Below are 18,463 nucleotides of genomic sequence, written 5' to 3'. Positions count from 1 at the left end.
ATACGTCATTTTCACGATGGAAACTCTGGTATACATTCGTTGACGGATTTTCCATTTTCAGTGGCAAAAAAAAAAGTCTTCTTGCTTGGAAATTCCCATTTCAGCAATTCTAAAACTATAACGAAGGGAATCAAATCAAACTGTTGCTCAATAGACTGAACAAGACCCAAGTTTAAAAAGAAGGGACAGTAATATATGTATTGCCCCCGTCCTTCCCTTCAAAAGAGACAATACAGCAGAAACTTGTAGAATCAATAAACAAAAAAATACCATTACATGGCTGCACACTTTCCAAATAAATTCTGCTCCTATTATGGCACTCTTCCGAAAAAATCATTTGGCCTAAACATCCTTCCCACACAACCAGTTCAACTAGAGCCTTGAACATCCCCTCTACCCGTGTTCCATGTCGTTGAAACTGTTCGTTAACAGTTCCAAAATATTAAGTCACAAGACAGGAGCCACAACCTGACAAGATCCAGCCCCAAGGAGATTGTTTCCAGAAATCTCACGAAGTGCCTCTCGTAATGAATGTAAAATCTCAAGTTTGTCTTGTTCAAACTGTCTTGTGGTTTGCAGCATTTCTTTACCTAAAACAACCAGCTCAGAAACCATGGAGTGTAATGACTCAGGGTCCTCCATAGGACCTTTACACGAATCAATCCGCTTCAGTCGCTTGCGCGGTTTTCTTACAACAATAGCCCCTTGCTCATCTGCACCTTCATTGCCGTCAAAAGCCTCACTTTTAACAGAAACCATTTCATCTTTTACAAGAAGGCCATAACCAGCAGGAGGCTCACTTACACCATCTGTCCTTTCCCCCATGTAGTACTCTAGAAGATCATAAAATCTGCTTCTTTGAGACACATCACCTGCAGCATGTAACGTCTTCTCATCTCGGTATTCCTTGTAGACCCTCCGCCACTTCTTCCTACAAGCTTCAGAGTCCTTGTCAAATCCAGGGCAGGTCCTTGCCATCTCATTCTTGATAACCTGCCACAAGTCTACCCTTTGCTTCTGAGGACCAGAAAAGGATGACTGCATTCTCCCTCTTACATGAATAAGCTGGGCAACCCATACATCCTTCCACCTCATTATGGCTTGTCTTTCATTTGCTACATCTCCTTCATGAACATCTGTGTCATCTGAAGCTGATTTGAGCCGCTTTCTTACTTTACATTTTTCCAAAGGCATATCCATTTGTCCCAAAGCCAGTTTTGTGTTCTCCAAATCTGACTGCATGGCACCATTGTGATTAGCATTGGCAAAAGGATAAACATCTGGCTCAAGTTTGGGAACTACTTCTTTAGGTTTGGGGACAATCGGCCACACAATCTGTCCAGATGCTATCTGCATAGCTATCCGTGATGAATCTAAAACCACTATCTGATCACACTTCTCCACCGGAGATTGAGAAACAAACGGTAGAAGTGCACCAGGCATGTGAGATACCATCTCCTCATGATGTTGCCCCAACTGCGATAATAACGAGCCGGGATCTTGCTCCGGGCATGGGTAGTCACAGACCTCCATACTTGTAAGTATATGATCACCTGCCAAGAGTCTCTCTCTCTCTCTCTCTCTCTCTCTCTCTCTCTCTCTCTCTCACACACACACACACACACACACGCACGCACGCACGCGCGCGCACAAAAACTCTGAAAGAGGCTCATTTCTATTACTTGAATATCCCTCGAAACACCCAAATGGTGCTAATTCTGAAGGCAAGTACAAAGCTATTTACAAAGCCGGCCCGAAGACACAAAATGAGGGTGCATCTGATAGTCTTAGTGCATTCTTGGCTAACTTTAGAAATTTAAAGAGACTAACAAAGTAATATAAATATAGTAGCTATCATCTGCATATGCAATGACACCTCATAAAAGAATTCGAAATCAAGCGGCGATGACCATGAGGCCGGTCCCAGCAATACCGATTATATCTATTGCGGATGTTACACAAGTTAGCAATGTCGTTTAAGTTATGCATACATCCCGTACGTGACCATAAAAAGTCAATTAGAAACCCATCTTGAGAAAAGCATTGACCAAAACATATGGATTATCCCTGAAAACACGATATTTTCTCGTAAACCAGGAGAGACTAAAAAGTGCCCTAGCAAGCTAAGTGGAGAGAGGATGACAGCAACCTCTGAAAGGTAGGCACTCCCACCGACAGCTCACTCAAGAATTGTTTACCAAAACCCTGAACCACCAAAAGCCACCAGCAGTGATGGGAGAACGGAACATCTGCAATGGCACTAAGAGTAGCTCGATTTTGGGGTAAATGCCCGCCAGCCGGTACCATCTGAAAGCGAAGGTCATGGAGAAATAGGAGGGAAGTGCAGTGGATAATAAAGATGACAGAGAAAAAACGTACCTAGATGAATCCAATATAAGCCCCGATTCACACGTAAAGGAAAGTTGGGTAGACAAGGAATTTTTCATCGACTATACAAATTTGCTAGCCTCATACAGGAAGGCTATGCAGATCAGTACCCGTACCTCACCTTAAGCAGGAGGGGATGTCACGTGTACATGGCTCTGCATGCCACATGGATATACTTCATCGACTTCGAGAGCCAGTTTTCCCCCTTCTTCCTGAATAGGAGTATTCCTAGGAGGGTAAGTACCGGCAATTTTGTGAGCCTGTTGCCAGGACGTACATGTCTAGACGAGTCCATTAGCTTCGGTTTTCCAGTTTTGGAACCCTCTTGCATAAATGGTTTGTTGTCACCAGGAGGTATTTTTTCATGTTGCCTTCTTTAAATATGTACTACATATTTTTATTTATTTTCTTTTTACTTGTTTTCCTCGAAACCCTTGAAAAGGTGCAAGTGGACATTGCATGGCCAGTGTGAAACGGCTGCGGCCGAACAAGTTTCTCACATCGAGAGTCTAGGTCGGTCAGTCTAGGATTGGTCGAGCCAGTTAGCAGTGAATTCTGATGAGTATGGAAACCTGTGCGCACCAGATAGGGTTTGGGCCACTAGGCAAGTCACTTACAACTTTATAAGTTGGTAGGAACTAGGGAATTAACTCAAAAGGGGAAAACTGGACACTTGGCAGAAGGAGAGCAACCTGTAGGACACCTCAGCAAGAGGGGGCGCCCAAACGAGGGTTGAGGCTTATTTTTGCTTCACTGTGACTTACAGTGTGTGTGAGTGAGTAGTGGGTGTAGGTTCATAGCTTTAATGGAAAGCTTTCCTTCTCCTTTGTCTCACGTAGCGCGATGATATGCACTCACGCATCTCTCTCTCCTTTTGCACACATGGTAATGCCCCACTAGTTGGGCTACTCAGATGATCATGTATAGTTTAGGTTCACAGCTTTAATGGAAAGCTTTCCTTCTCCTTTGTCTCATGTAGCGCTATGATCTGCACTCGTGCATCTCTCTCTCTCTCCTTTTCAACACATGGTAATGCCCCACTAGTTGGGCTACTCAGATGATCATGTATAGTTAGTTCTGAGGGTTTTATGTGCGAGCCTTCTGAATAGGGATGCTAATTGGTAATCCCCCACAAGTACACACAATTCCATCGCAAAAGATTGCGAATTTGGAGGTTTTTCTCGCGTGAAAACTCGTCCAATTTACAGGAGAACTGTCCCATTGCGTGCAGGAGCCCTTGGGACACGTGTAGACGTGTTCGCTCCGCTAAAAACAATCCAAAACAGAGAATTACAGCCTGCTGTGTTTTCTACAGGTTTAGGGTTTCGCACCTAAACTGCAAGGGAACACCACGAGAGCCTCGAGAAGGCCTTAGCATGCTTAGACAGGGCTTTGTGCACCTGGCAATGGCAAAACAGGGAATTACAGCATGCTGAATTTCTGTTACAGCTCACCAGAACGCTTCTAAATTGCGAGGGATCCAACCTAGGCAAGTACTTTTGACCTATAGGGGTTTTGGCGCTGTGATGCTGCTGAAATCAGGTCGGAAACCTGCGTTTTCAGTCCTCGCCAGGTTTGGACAGCTTTGTGAGAGTTTGAATTAAGTGTTCAGATCGTCTACTTTCAATTGAATAAAGAAATACCGAAAGGGGTGCCAATCTTTGGGGCCTACAGAGTGTCGGTCTCGTGTGCTCAGTGACATTCTAGTCGCTAGACGCATCTGTGTTCTCTTTTCTTCACAATGCTCTGTATAAAGTTAACAGGTAACTGAGATAGTACTGCCCTCTACTGTGAACAAGTCGGTTATATGGTTCCATCGACAGGATAGTCACTTTTTCTTCAAAAAGTACAGCGTGGATTGTTGTGGGTGAAAGCAACACAGAGCTTGTCCTTGTGGCAGAGAAGAGAGACCAAGTTCCTGAAGAGGGATCTTCCTCAGCGACACAGAGAAAGTTCCTTCAACTCTTCAAGAAGAGGACGAGTTGTTTAGAGCTTAACTGCATAGTTGCATGGAAATGATTGAGCAGTTGGCTAACAACCCAAGGATGCAAGAGTTCTTGCACACCCCTACATAGGATTTACAGGCTCCGACACAGGGCATGACTGAGCCATTGCAGAAAAAGGAGATTTCCAATGCACAGAGGACTCGTGATGCTCGAGGGAAGGCCCATGCGGTTAAGCAACCAGCAATGTCCATTAATCCCACAAGCAATTCGCTTTAGCTAGACAGAAACCATTTGTGAATGGTCAAGGGAGTATGAACAAGCTATGCGTCAGACCTTTTCCGGTTATTTTGGAGGTGGTTCAGTGTTCTAAGCTATGGCTGGACCTTCCACAGGTTATATGCCGGGGAATGTGTTTGGGACAATGCAAACATGCATGGGTAACCCCTATGTATGGGAACATGGATGTCTAACCAGGTTTTCAAGGTGCCTATGGTCAATTTTGAATGCCTAGAACACAATTTGGTAAGGCTGGTTTTTCACAGCCATATGTCCAAAATGCAGAGTGACAGGTAAAACAAATGATGTGAGTGCTGGAATAGTCAATCCTGGAGCACCACTTTCGCGGCACCTGTTTATGACCATGTGACTCGTCTGAGCAGCCAAAGGATTACAAGGAAGGTGGGCAAGGAGTGAAGTTTAAAACTTTCAGAGGAACTGAGGATTAACTGCACGCTTTGACCTTCATAGAGCAGTTGGATGCAGCTTATACTTGTGTAAGGTGCAGCGGAATGCATGTTGAACTTTGCTCAAGATGAGTGCTCCGAACTGTGCCCAAGGGTTCCTTTTACTTACGGAAGGGAGAGCCTTCCGTTCCTTTAGTGAAAGAGTGCAATGATCACAAACGAAGTAAATAACATTGTGAATGAAGGTGCTGAGACTAAGAGAGAACCTTCTCAGCAAGAACCCATCAACCCTAGCATTTTTGGTCTCCATCCTCGCCACAGATACCCCAACGTTTTTGCATTTCCTCAGCAACTCCCTAATACCTAGCGTTTGCAGATTTGCTTGATCGCCATCAGCACTTAGCCCTAGCGTTTTCCAGATCATCGCTAGCAGTACCAGAATTTCAACATTTTCACTAACGCCAGCAGGCAGCCCCAACGTTTTGGTTTTCAGCCTCAATCGCATCAGATGCAGCAGCGTTTTCAGCTTTGAAGACGGTAGCAGATTCAGCCCTAGTTGGTTGCAGATATCCCCCATTTTCAGCCCATAAAAACGCAGCCAAAACAGTCATTTTCAGCCACCGAAACAGTCCCAAAATTCAGCAGATAGAAGATCACAGATTTCAGCCCTAAAGTCGTTGTCGTCGTCGTCGGCATAGTCCCAAGTTGCATCAGTCCGTTGCATCCGCATTGTACCACTTTGTGCAATCATAAGTAGACCACTCTTGCCGACGAGAGTGGAGCCTTCGGAGGAGGGTTTTACGTCGTCTCTGGTGTCGTATCTCTCTTCTCTCTCTATCTCGTAGTCTCATACACTTCCATTCACAGTGTCCATTCACTTTGTTTGTGTCCATTGCACTCTCTCATTAAGAACGGAAGGCTCTACCTTCCATAAGAACTAAAAGGAACCCTTGAGCACAGTTCGGAGCACTCATCTTGAGCAAAGCGCAAACAATCATTCCGCTGCACCTAACATTGGTATCAGAGCTTTGGTAGTGTTCTGTATCACTCAAGGAAAGAACCACAAGAACTTTTTTTGATTGTTGAGGTCGCACAAACCCAAGTTCGCTTGGGCGTGTCGATTCCTAATCGTGTTTTGTTGAAGAGTGACAGGAATCCCAAGAAAGAAGGGCTTGTCCAGCCTCCCCTTGTGTCTCTTTTCACTCATTGAGAGCGGACCGTGCACTTAGCGGCCAGCCAATCGACGTGAGGTGGAAAAAAGCAACCTTGGTGTGAGCGCAAGGCCGCCTAGGGGTGCGTCCGCAGAAAGGAGTAGAACTCGGGTGAAGAGAAGATCCTTCTCAAACGCGATTTGCAAGCGAAAGAAAACCTCAAGAACCTCAAGACCCTCAAGAACCAAGACCCCCAAGAACCCAAGTTCCTCGTGAACTTAAGCACACAAGAACCCACAAGAACCCACGACTTCAAAATGATCATCACTCGAAGCGGAATGGATACTTCGCCTGGAGGTGATGAGCATGAGAGAGACGAAGAAGAATTTTCCCCACCAGGAGGTTTTTCCGACCCTTCCCCATCTACGGCAACGATTGCACTAACTCCAATGGAGGAGTTGGGAGTTGTTGTTTACGGAACAGAATATACAACGCGAAGCAAGAAATGCAACAAGAATGGCAGAAATGAAACGCAGACACGCAGAAGACAAAGCAGAAAGAGAAGCAGACAGAAAGGCAAGACAAGAACAGCGCGACCGACACATGCAAGAGTTCTTGCGACTCTTGTCTCCAGTGCCGACACCGATGCAAGAGATTCGGGAAAAGGAGACTCTCTCAGTCTCTTCTTCGCCAACGCATGATACACAGGATTTGCATGATTGAGTGAAGCATGCTGATGATTTGATTGACAATGACTTGCATGATGATTTGAATGACAATGATAAGCATGATGATTTGGATGCCAATGATTTGGATGACAAAAATAAGCATGATGATTTGCATGATCAAGATGTGATTTCTCAGAAGTATGATGAGTTGCATGAAGATGATGTGATTGTTCACAAGGATGATGTGTTAGTCGATGCTTTTTCTAGCGAAGCTAACCTCGTAGATTCGATCAATCACGAAGAACCGATCTTGGCTTTCGAGTCGAGGTCCAAAGAACCCCCACAGGACGATTCGACCACTCAAGAAGAACCGATCTTGGCTCTCGAGCCTAGGTCCAAAGAACCCTCACAGGAATATTATGTGTTCGCATGATTGATACGCACGCATTGTTCGAGTGTTTCATTCGTGATCGTTTTCTGTATTTTAGTCAACATCGTTATGTGACCCCTTTTCCTAGGCAAGACATATTGTATGTTGAGCACGTTTCTCTCATGGATGAGCACGAATGTATGCGGATTTTTCGTGAAAAGCTAAAAAGTATGTATGTAAGGAAGTCACATTCCATGTCTCTTCCTTGGCATGACACAGTTTCCGAACGAGCACATGAACATATAAGCCCCAAGCGTAGGCATTTCCACTGTGAATTGCCACAGTTGATTGCTATAGATCATAAGCGAAAGATTCGATCTCATTGTTTGCATGTGTTTGATGAACAGGTTGTCATTCCGTCTCTATGTTCATCTACATTGCATACACAGTCTTTAGAGAAGACAAGATTTTTTCCCTTCACTTTCCATGGAATGGACATGTTCATGGTTTTGTGTTGGAAATGGTTTCAAGAATTTTCAGCCATGGAGATTCTTGAAGACGAAAGAAGCAGGTCTCTAGACAAAGTTGAAGCAAGGAAGGAGCCACTGAAGACTTTGTCACTTTCGGCGCGGCCCAAAGAAGCAAGCGTTGCAGACCTTTATGAAGTTCAAGTACCGCACGACCCACACAGCAGAGTGGGCCGACAAAGAGTCCCTTCCAGGATTCCGGATGCTATTGGCGATTTCCTTCGACGCCATACAGTTCGGTACCAGTACCTCACTTTGAAAAGGAGGGGATGTCACGTGACACATCCAACCCTATGTGTCCGTGGACAAGCTACAGCATGATCAGGGTTCAGTCAGTCCAGTCAAGTCTAGATTAGAGTGATCTGGCACTTTTGTGAGTCTATTTGTAGACCGTGCATGCCCAGTCACTGAGTGTATATGCATATCCTCTGGTTGCACACAGCATGATCATCAGAATTCCCATCAGAATCCATTAGAATCAGTTAGGGGAATTTTCCAGTGCATTTAGCCTATTTTCCCTATTTTTGGTATTTTGCACTTATTAATGTAAATGACTTCTCAATAAAAGTAGGTAGGGCAATTTTGCTAAGTTAATATATAAGCAAACCCAAGTTAGCACTTTCTTGCAGAAGAGGCAACAGGAGCTCCCCGCTCAACAAGCACCTTCTCAACAAGAACCCATCAACCCTAGCGTTTTTGGTCTCCATCCTCGCCACAAATACCCCAGCATTTTTGGATTTCCTCAGCACCTCCCCAATACCTAGCGTTTGCAGATTTGCTTGATCGCCATCAGCACTCAGCCCTAGCGTTTTCCAGATCATCGCTAGCAGTACCAGAATTTCAACATTTTCACTAACGCCAGCAGGCAGCCCCAACGTTTTGGTTTTCAGCCTCAATCGCATCAGATGCAACAGCGTTTTCAGCTTTGAAGACGGTAGCAGATTCAGCCCTAGTTGGTTGCAGATATCCCCCATTTTCAGCCCATAAAAACGCAGCCAAAACAGTCATTTTCAGCCACCGAAACAGTCCCAAAATTCAGCAGATAGAAGATCACAGATTTCAGCCCTAAAGTCGTTGTCGTCGTCATCGGCATAGTCCCAGGTTGCAACAGTCCGTTGCATCCGCATTGTACCACTTTGTGCAATCATAAGTAGACCACTCTCGCCGACGAGAGTGGAGCCTTTGGAGGAGGGTTTTACGTCGTCTCTAGTGTCGTATCTCTCTTCTCTCTCTATCTCTCAGTCTCATACACTTCCATTCACAGTGTCCATTCACTTTGTTTGTGTCCATTGCACTCTCTCATTAAGAATGGAAGGCTCTACCTTCCATAAGAACAAAAAGGAACCCTTGAGCACAGTTCGGAGCACTCATCTTGAGCAAAGCGCAAACATTCATTCCGCTGCACCTAACAAGAACATTTTATTACTCTGCTGCAAAGTCAATTTATGCACCAGTTGAGAGATTTTTAAGCAGGAAGCCCAATGCGGGGAATTTGCATGCATGAGTGCCAAGTGGCACTTTTTGTTCAATTTACCAAGTTTGGGACTACAGAACTCGTAACTGACTTTTTGGAGCAATTTTAGAGGCTAACAACTGTGACTTTCAGCCATTTCTCTCCATTTTTGAGCTTCCCATGACCTCACCTAGGACCAAGGAGCTCATTTTCAGCATTGGAAGGCATCAAATGCGTGTTTATAGAGCTGTTTTGCTGCGTTTTCAGCGATACGCAGGTTTTGGCAGCCATGGAAAACTTCCCCTTTTTGCATCTATTTGTTCACAGATGCATTAAGGTCAAGCGCAGAAGAGGGAGCGCCCGATTTATGCTGGGGGGATGTTTCATTGAGAACCTGTCACAAGTTAAGAGCTATGGAGTGCTTGCTTTCCTCTCTATGTACAGTGTGGTGCTAGGAGTGATGACCTACACGTTACACACTGCTCTCTCTCCCCCCCCTACGTGCAGTTATGCGATGCCCCACAAGAGGGCTCTTCATTTGACTGATGTACAGCTATGTGGTTTCATGCTTTTTTGCTGAGGCAAGAGCCTACCTTGTGCAGGAACAGGGGTAGCTAACTACTACTCCAAAGCAGGCACCGGTGAGGGTCATAACCTCACATTATAGGTGCGTTTTCAGCGTTGTATATGCGCTGTAAATTGACTGTTTTTCAGCCATACGGACGCCAGAACCATTGGGAATTGTGCCCCACTGGCAAAAGGCAGTTAGGGGACTGTTTGGGCTAGAAACAGGGAAAAAACCAGTAAATACAGCATGCTGAATTTACTGTTTTTGGGCAGGAATCGGAGGGTTTATGCCAGTGAAAGTGAGTTCCAGCAGGGGAATTGGTTTCGCGCAAGTTTTGGGGCTGTTATGCTGCCGAAATTTGGTCAAATCAAGTGGTATCTAGTTGGATATAGACAAAGGATTCCCACGACTCAACTTTGTAATTTACCCTCTCAATAAAGAAATACCGAAAGGGGCGCCAATTTTGGGGCCTACAAGTTGTCGGCGTCTGCTCGGAGCATTCTAGCTTCCGAGCCGTGTGTGTGCTTAAGTGTTGATTCTCGTCGCACGCTTCCTTTGCATGTTCTCTCTGTGTGTGTCTAAAATAAAGAATTAGGGATGAAAGCCAAAGCCTACTGCCCCACGGACCGGTTTCACCTGTCTACATGCCCCATACTTCTCCAGCTTCTCCTCGATACTCTCGACAGAACCATGTCAACGTCCCAAGCAGAAGAAGATGGCAGGCAGGCACCGATGCTTGCTCTCCTCAAGGAACAAATGGAAGCTTTACAACAAACTTTAACAACAAGTCTTGCTTCCCTCAATACTCCTTTGGAGCAGATGCAGCAGACACACACTTCTTCTCGAGCAGACCCTTCTGCTGCTACACCCTCTTCTTCAGAAGCTTCAGTGGACGCACACGAAGACGAACCAGATCTACAGCAAAGGTGTCTCAATAATGAATTACAGGTTCTTTCTAAAAAATTTAATTCCGCACAAAAAAAGAAGCTCGATGTTAAGCTGCCAGAACCATACAATGGTCGCCGCGACAAGCGCGTGCTAGATCAATGGATATTTAAGATCGAGGTCTACCTGTCCATTACAGACTTGGTGGAAAGTAAGAAAGTTGCATTAGCCAGTTCATTATTAAAAGATATAGCATTCCTGTGGTGGCAACGTAGAGTTGCTGACGATAAACGCACCCCTCCATGGGACAAATTCCGGCGCTCCATTCGCAAAGCATTTGAACATGCGAATGCGGACTTTCATGCCCGGTCTGCTCTCCGCCGCGTGAACCAAACAGGTTCCTTGGTCGCGTATATCACAGAGTTTCAAAGGCTAACTCTAGAGATAGAGACCCTCAGGTCCTCGGATAAACTACACAGTTTCATCGACGGACTAGAACCCAACCTCAAGGATGATGTGCAAAAGTTTAACCCAACTACACTCGATGCTGCCATTGCTTATGTCGAACGGCTTGGAGACAATCGCTGTCCAACACGGACCTCATTTATGAGCAATCAGTCTTCAACCAGTGACAGCTTTTCTCAACGTGGTCGCCCAAGCAACTTTAATCCTAATCGGCGCTCACTACAGCAGCCTCAGTCTTCTGGACAACAATTTTCTAGACAGCAGTCTTTTCGGCCTCGATTCTCTGGACAAGTAGCAGCTTCTATAATGGCTCCTATTCCAGCAACAACAATCGGAAGCGAGGACAGTTTCGGTCCGACCGCCAACGTAACGGCCGTCGTAATGGTTCAGTAGAGCAACAAGCCTCTTCATCGGCTCCCTCCACCTCTCAGTCCAACAGCACAGAATTGTGCACAATTTATGGTGGATCACATAGGTGGTATGAATGCCCGAAGCGTCCAAACCCTTCAAATATACGGCAAAATTCAAATATGGAGTCATGTACAGATGCAGAACACTGTCCACCTCCTATAAAGGACAAAGGCAAACAAGCAGTTCATGCGATTCAAGTATCCAAAGTGGTTAGCGCCTTAATGCTAAATGCCCACAATCGCACCTCAGTTCCTATTGATCTTTCTAACCAGATGCTCAGTCTTCTTGGTTTCATTGGTTAAAATCCAATCAATGTACTCGTGGATAGTGGATGTTCCACAAATTTTGTCAGCGCTTCTTTAGTCAGCAAGCTTCACCTACCAACCCAACAGAGTTTGGAAGCTTTTCAAGTAGAACTTGCAGATGGTTCATTTTTGAACTACAACAGGAAACTTCAACAGTTACAATTTCAAATTCACGATTACAAGGATCAGTTAAGCTTTGCAGTAATGCCCTTATCGCACTACGACATGATTCTTGGTCAATCTTGGCTGTATCATTATGATCCTGTCATCAGTTTCAGAGATCATTCCATTCGGCTTTATCATGATCATCGAGAAGTAGAACTTCGTAGTCTTTTTAATTCAAAGCCTATCACCTTGGTCTCAGCTTTACAAGTTAAGCGTTTGTTCGCAAACGTGATTGTGTAACGGCCTTGGTTATGTTGCGAGAAAAAGAAGCAGAAACGGAAGAAACATCAAAATCCTCAACATCACCCGCTACTTACTTGCAACAACCCTTCTTTAAACCATTCATGGACTTATTTCCTGATGAGCTCCCAACTACATTACCTCCTCGTTGTCATGTGGATCATACAATCGATTTGATTCCCGGACAACCTACTCCAGTTCGAGCTCCTTATCGCGTTTCATATTCAGAATCTCAAGAAATTCAACGACAATTGGAAGATTTATTGGATAAAGGTCATATCCGTCCCAGCAAAAGTCCTTTTGGCACTCCAGTCTTATTGGTAAAAAAGAAGAATGGCTCCATACGTCTTTGCATTGATTATCGTGCTCTCAATAAGCCGACGATAAAAAACAGATTTCCTTTACCTCGCATCGATGAACTCTTTGATCAACTATTGGGTTCAAGGGTCTATTCCAAGATCGATCTGAAGTCAGGTTATCACCAGATTCGCATTAGAATTGGCGATAAATACAAAACAGCTTTTCGGACAAAGTATGGTCATTATGAATTTCTGGTCATTCCTTTTGGGTTAACCAATGCCCCAACAACCTTCATGACCTTGATGAATGAAATTTTTGGCCCTTATTTGGATAAATTTGTCATCGTGTACCTCGACGACATCCTTGTCTTTAGTAAAACCATGGCAGATCACAAAGAACACTTGCAGATTGTCTTTGAGACATTACGTACAAATGTATTGTACATCAACAAGAAGAAAAGCGAGTTTTTCAAGGATCACGTGGAATACCTTTGACATGTGATTTCTGCTACAGAGATTGTTGTGGATCCAAAGAAAATCATTAAGGTCATTGTTGACTGGCCTTTACCTCTCACTATTACAGATGTGCGATCTTTCTTGGGTCTTGCTAATTTTTATCACACCAAAGTCCATAAGTTGTAAGATATTGCTTCTCCTCTAACGAAATTGACAAAGAAGGATAAGCTACATTGGACTCCTGAAGCAGAAAAGTCTTTCAATGAACTCAAGCATGCGTTGACGACAACACTTGTCTTATCAATTGCCGATCCTACTCAACTATTTGACGTGATGATCGATGCTTCTAATCAAGCATCGGGTGGTGAGAAATGATCGTGTCATTGCTTTTGACAGTCGAAAATTTTCAGCAATACAAATGCGATACCCAACATATGATAAGGAATTTTTGGCTATCGTACATGCTTACCGCACTTGGAAACATTACCTTCTTGGCACAGATTCAGTGGTTAAAACAGAACATCAGTCTTTGACGTATATTTTTACTCAACCAGTGATGAATCCTTGTCAAGGAAGATGGGTTGAATTTTTGGCAAATTTTCACATGGTGATTCAGTATATGCCTGGTCTACAACATGTGGTAGCAGATGCTTTGAGCCGCATGCCTCAAGCAACCAATTTTGCCATAACAAATGTGCAGATGGAAATTCTTGCGTTTTTCAAGAATGAATATTTGATAGAGAAAGACTTTGGATATGTTTTTCGAGCCCTCAAATCTCTAAGTCCCACTTCTTCAGAGATGAATATGTTTGCAGCATATACAATTGTGGATGAGTTACTCTACTATAAGGATCGTATTTGTGTTCCACACAAAGGATCTTTGAAGAAGATTTTGATACAGGAACATCATGAAGTACCTTTTGCTGCACATCCTGGAGTTAACAAAACATATCGGCTTTTGTCAACAACATATTTTTGGCCACAGATGCAAGCAAATGTTATCAAGTTTGTGAAAGCTTGTCACTCATGTCATATCATGAAAGCTTCTCGACAGTTACCTCAAGGTTTACTTCAACCTTTTCCCGTGCCTAACGAAAGATAGGAAAGTATCAGCATGGATTTTATTACCACTTTGACTCGATCACCTAAAGGCAAAGCTCAAATTCTGGTGGTAGTTGATCGATTTTCCAAAATGGCGCATTTTATACCTTGCAAGAAAACAATTTCTGCTCCGGATGTTGCAACACTATTCGTACAACATATTTTCAGATTGCATGGATTACCAAAATTCATCATATCCGATAGAGATCCGAAGCTTACAGGACATTTCTGGACCTCTCTATTCAAGTCTCTTGGCACCAATCTATTGTTCAGTTCAGCCTATTATCCTCAAACAGATGGTCAAACAGAAAGAGTGAACCAAATTTTAGAAGAGATGCTTCGACATTACATTCAGACTCGATTAGCATCTTGGGAGGATTATTTGCCACTTATGGAGTTTGCTTATAATAACTCTCCTCTTTCGGTAACTCGAATGACACCATTTCAAGTAGCATATGGACATACTCCTCTTGTGCCTCCGAACTTTGTTCTTCAACACAAAGTAGCGTTAGCAGATCAATTGGTTCAAGAAATGCAAGATGTCCTTCTACAGTTTCGAGATAAATTGCTACATGTTCAACAAAGTTATCAGAAGCAGACAAATAAGCATCGTCGATATGCAAAATTTAAAGAAGGTGACTTGGTTTTATTGTATGTAGCACCTCATCGCTACAAAACAATGAAGTCAGTCTTCCCAAAATTGCGACCTCGCTTCTATGGACCTTTCAAGATCATCAAGAAGAATTCAGTTCTCAGCTACAAGTTGGAACTTCCGCCTTCATGGGGAAAAATTCATCCAACTTTTCACATTTCTTGGCTCAAACAGTATATTCAAAGAGATTCGCCTGTTTACAGACTTATCTTCTTATGTGCCAAAAATTGAGGATGAACACATAATTCTTGTCCCAGAAAAGATTCTCAATGTTCGTCAAAAAGAAACTAGACAAGAGATCATAACTGAATTTCTTGTTAAGTGGATGGACTTAGATGAGTCAGATTCTACTTGGCAAACTGATGAAGAAATGCAACAATATCCTCACCTCCTCCAAGCATTCTTCGGCAAACAGCAGACTTTCATTTGACACATGGGTTTTATTGTAAGAGGGAGGGAATGTCACGTTTGTGACTTAACTACATTACAATACTTACTCATTGATGCAGATACGCGAAGTGCCATGCCAAGGAGGACCCCTGCGCTTGGATGGTCACACCCCTTCACCCAAGAGACGTGCCTCTTCGCCAAAAGCCACACTCCTTCGACAACTGGTCACACCCCTTCGCTCTACGGGTGCGACTCTTTTCCCAATGGTTGCAGCTCTTCGCCGAAAGGATGTGTCTTTACATCTAAAGTCATGTCTCTTCACCAAGAGATGTGTCTTTTCATTTGTGTCTCTTCGTCTCCTATATAAGGAGCCCTTGTATCACACTTTCAATCAATCAAACACAGAGTCTTATGAGCCTTTCTTTGAGTTCAGTTCAGTTTCTTACGTCTTAACCATGAGTTTAAGTACTTAATAAAGGATTAGTACCTAGAATCCTCACAATTCCGGCAGCAGATCCTCGCCGCATTTCTCCCTATTGCAGTAGGTCAGCCAACGCTCAATCTTCAACCTTAAGGACAGCCAACGTTTTCTATTTTCAACCCTAAGCAGTCAACGTTTGCAGTTTCCCACCACACACGACACCCTCGGCAACAGATCAACATTAGCCTCGCCGTACAACTCAGATCCTCAGCATTTCACCTAGCGTTTTCAGATTTCAGCCATTAACCTCGCGGATCCCAACCTCGACGACGACACCATCGTCGTCCTCGTCACAGTCATCGTCGTCGTCAAGTACCTAAGCATCCAAAAGCATTATACCAGACTTTGTGCAGTCTAAAGCAAATACCTCTCTATTGCTAGAGAGGGGGCCCTTGGAGGGAGGGTTGGGACCCCATCTAGGTCGTCTCTCTCTCTCTCTCTCTCTCTCTCTCTCTCTCTCTCTCTCTCTCTCTCTCTCTCTCTCTCTCTCTCTAGCACTCTCTTGCACTCACTCAGTTTGCATTCCACTCTCTTGTTTTGGTCATTGTACATTACCTTTTTAAGCTAGGAAGGCTCTACCTTCCTCTAAAGTAAAAGGAACCTTGAGCGCTCACTGATCACTCATCTTGAGCCATACACCATCCTTCACTTCCGCCTCTCTAAGATAGGAAGGCTCTCCCTTCCTCTAGAGTAATAGGAACCTTGAGCACCCGCTGATCATTCACCAACCATCCTTCACTTCCTCTGCACATTACAACATATATATATATATATATATATATATATATATATATATATATATATATATATATATATATATATATATAGATAGATAGATAGATAGATAGATAGATAGAGAGATAGAGAGACTTCTGATAACTCATTTGCAATTTGATCATTGGTCGTGCGAGAAACTTTCCCCACTAATTGTCACGAAATTTTGTACATCAATTGTCATGATGCTGCTTCCATCACGATGTAGAGTTTAGGAAGAGAGAAGCATTCATGGTGAAAACATGCCAATGACAATGTTAAATACACAATAGAGATAGAGTAGAGTGTAGGCAAAACTAGATTGATGGATTCAACCTGAAAGTGTGTACAAAGGGCTCATTATATAGAGCTGGTTAAGGCATCTCATCTCGCATCACTGATGACATCATACAAAGGCTCCAAATCATCCCATCCAACTTGCGAGCTCATGGGTGACCTTTCAAGCCACTCTAGGAGTCCATTAACTAACTCTAGGTGAGTCCACACCCTCTAGAATAACCCCCATGGGTACCCATACCCTTCAGTATCTTTTCCACATGGTACCACATGGTTCTGTGCCACCTATACATCCCGGTTGGATAGAGGAGATACACATCAACATAGGACAAAGCCCACAATTCCCAACACACGATATTGAAGGCTATACATTTAACGGAGGACCATGGCCACCATGTTAACATGAAAGAGGCAGTATGTATCACTAGTGATTATTGATGGTGCGATGGGATCCTCCAGAGAGCTCTTTCCATCTCATTCTCAAATAGTGAATACACATGCGAGGTAGTAGCCGGTGGAGATTCAGTCCATCTCCCTCGCTCAAAGCAAACCTACGCACATACATGCACACCCGATGTTGCTCGTTCCTGTGGGTGGCATTCAAAACACTTGCATCACCTAGAAGGGCTGCCACAAAACTCAATGCTAAAATTAGGTGCTCATCACCTCTCTGTCGTTGCAAACGGCTATGGAAGACCACCGACTTTTTGCTAGAGGAGTGGTGCAACAAGGAGTGGCTAAAGACAAAATTATTTGCACTTCAAGTCCCAGATCAGAACTTCGTACCGAACTTTGAAAATGCAAACATGAAGCAAGAATGAAAAAGCGGACATGAAACTAATCATTCAATCCATAATTTACCACGTCCTATAATCCTACTTTGCATCATCCCCTATAGAGAAAAAAAGAAATGATAAAACCTCTATGTTTGGTACAAATTAAGGCTAGCTATTGTGGGGGGTCTCTCTACAGAGTATGTTGAACATGAGAATTTTTGGCAAAAGAAGAACTATAATCAGACGAAAAAACATCTCAATTCTCAAATGATTCAAAGCATCTCAAATCTTCTTGATACTCTAATATAAAAACCACCCAAATTCAACTGTCCTTTTATGATTCTTGTGACCAAAACACTAAACCAACTTCCAAAGGAAAGATTACCTGGCTTCCAAAAAGCTACAGGTTTGCAGGTTTTCAAGCCCCACGAATCACAGCTACGCAGGTTTTCAAGCCTCCCAAGTCGCACGTCGTTTGCAAGCCTCGCAGGTGCACAACAGTTTTTGAGGCCTCGCAGGTGCGGAGCAGACTTTTCTCTCTCTGATATGAATACGCAGGGTACTTTTTACAAAGTTTCTCACGTTCTCTGGTTAGCAAGTGATACAATCACGAGGCCTGCCTTGTGGAAACAAGGCCATCACTATCGCGCTGACTACCGCACTGCCCCTGAGTGAGAGAGAGAGAGAGAGAGAGAGAGAGGGGGGGGGGGAGAAGAAGAGAATTTTATCGTCGTAGAGACTATCCCAAGATACCTAGGAAAGTCGGACCTGTTATCCAAGAGGTAAATGGCATAACCAATCTACCACACTTTGTCATAAAAAGGTTATACCATTTTTCTCCTTTTATTAGCACACACACTCAAGAACAAGAGAAATTTAACATCGTATGAAACTATCCTAAGAGACCCTAACGATCTATCCCACGACGAAATTGAACCCAAGACCTATTATTCAAGAGAAAAATGGCATAACCAATCTACCACAATTGGGGGGGGGGGGGGGGGGGGGGAGAGAGAGAGAGAGAGAGAGAGAT

General features: G+C 43.8%; 1 protein-coding gene across 1 annotated transcript; it reads right to left on the bottom strand.

Moving 5' to 3' along the window:
- Nucleotides 1-233: 233 nt before the first annotated feature.
- On the bottom strand, nt 234-18,128 carry LOC147463306 (uncharacterized). Its single transcript, XM_086487986.1, has 2 exons — nt 17,816-18,128; nt 234-1,553 (listed from the first exon to the last, which is right to left on the bottom strand). Exon 2 carries the CDS (start codon nt 1,531-1,533, stop codon nt 448-450), a length of 1,086 nt encoding a protein of 361 aa, XP_086344112.1. The 5' UTR covers nt 1,534-1,553; nt 17,816-18,128; the 3' UTR covers nt 234-447.
- Between the last annotated feature and the right edge of the window lie 335 nt (nt 18,129-18,463).

This window comes from Adiantum capillus-veneris, chromosome 2 (assembly GCF_014529385.1).
Source record: "Adiantum capillus-veneris isolate H3 chromosome 2, ASM1452938v2, whole genome shotgun sequence".
Classification (NCBI taxonomy): Eukaryota; Viridiplantae; Streptophyta; class Polypodiopsida; order Polypodiales; family Pteridaceae; genus Adiantum; species Adiantum capillus-veneris.
Note: the sequence above shows the minus strand (reverse complement) of the source record. Positions and strands in the feature narration are given on the sequence as shown.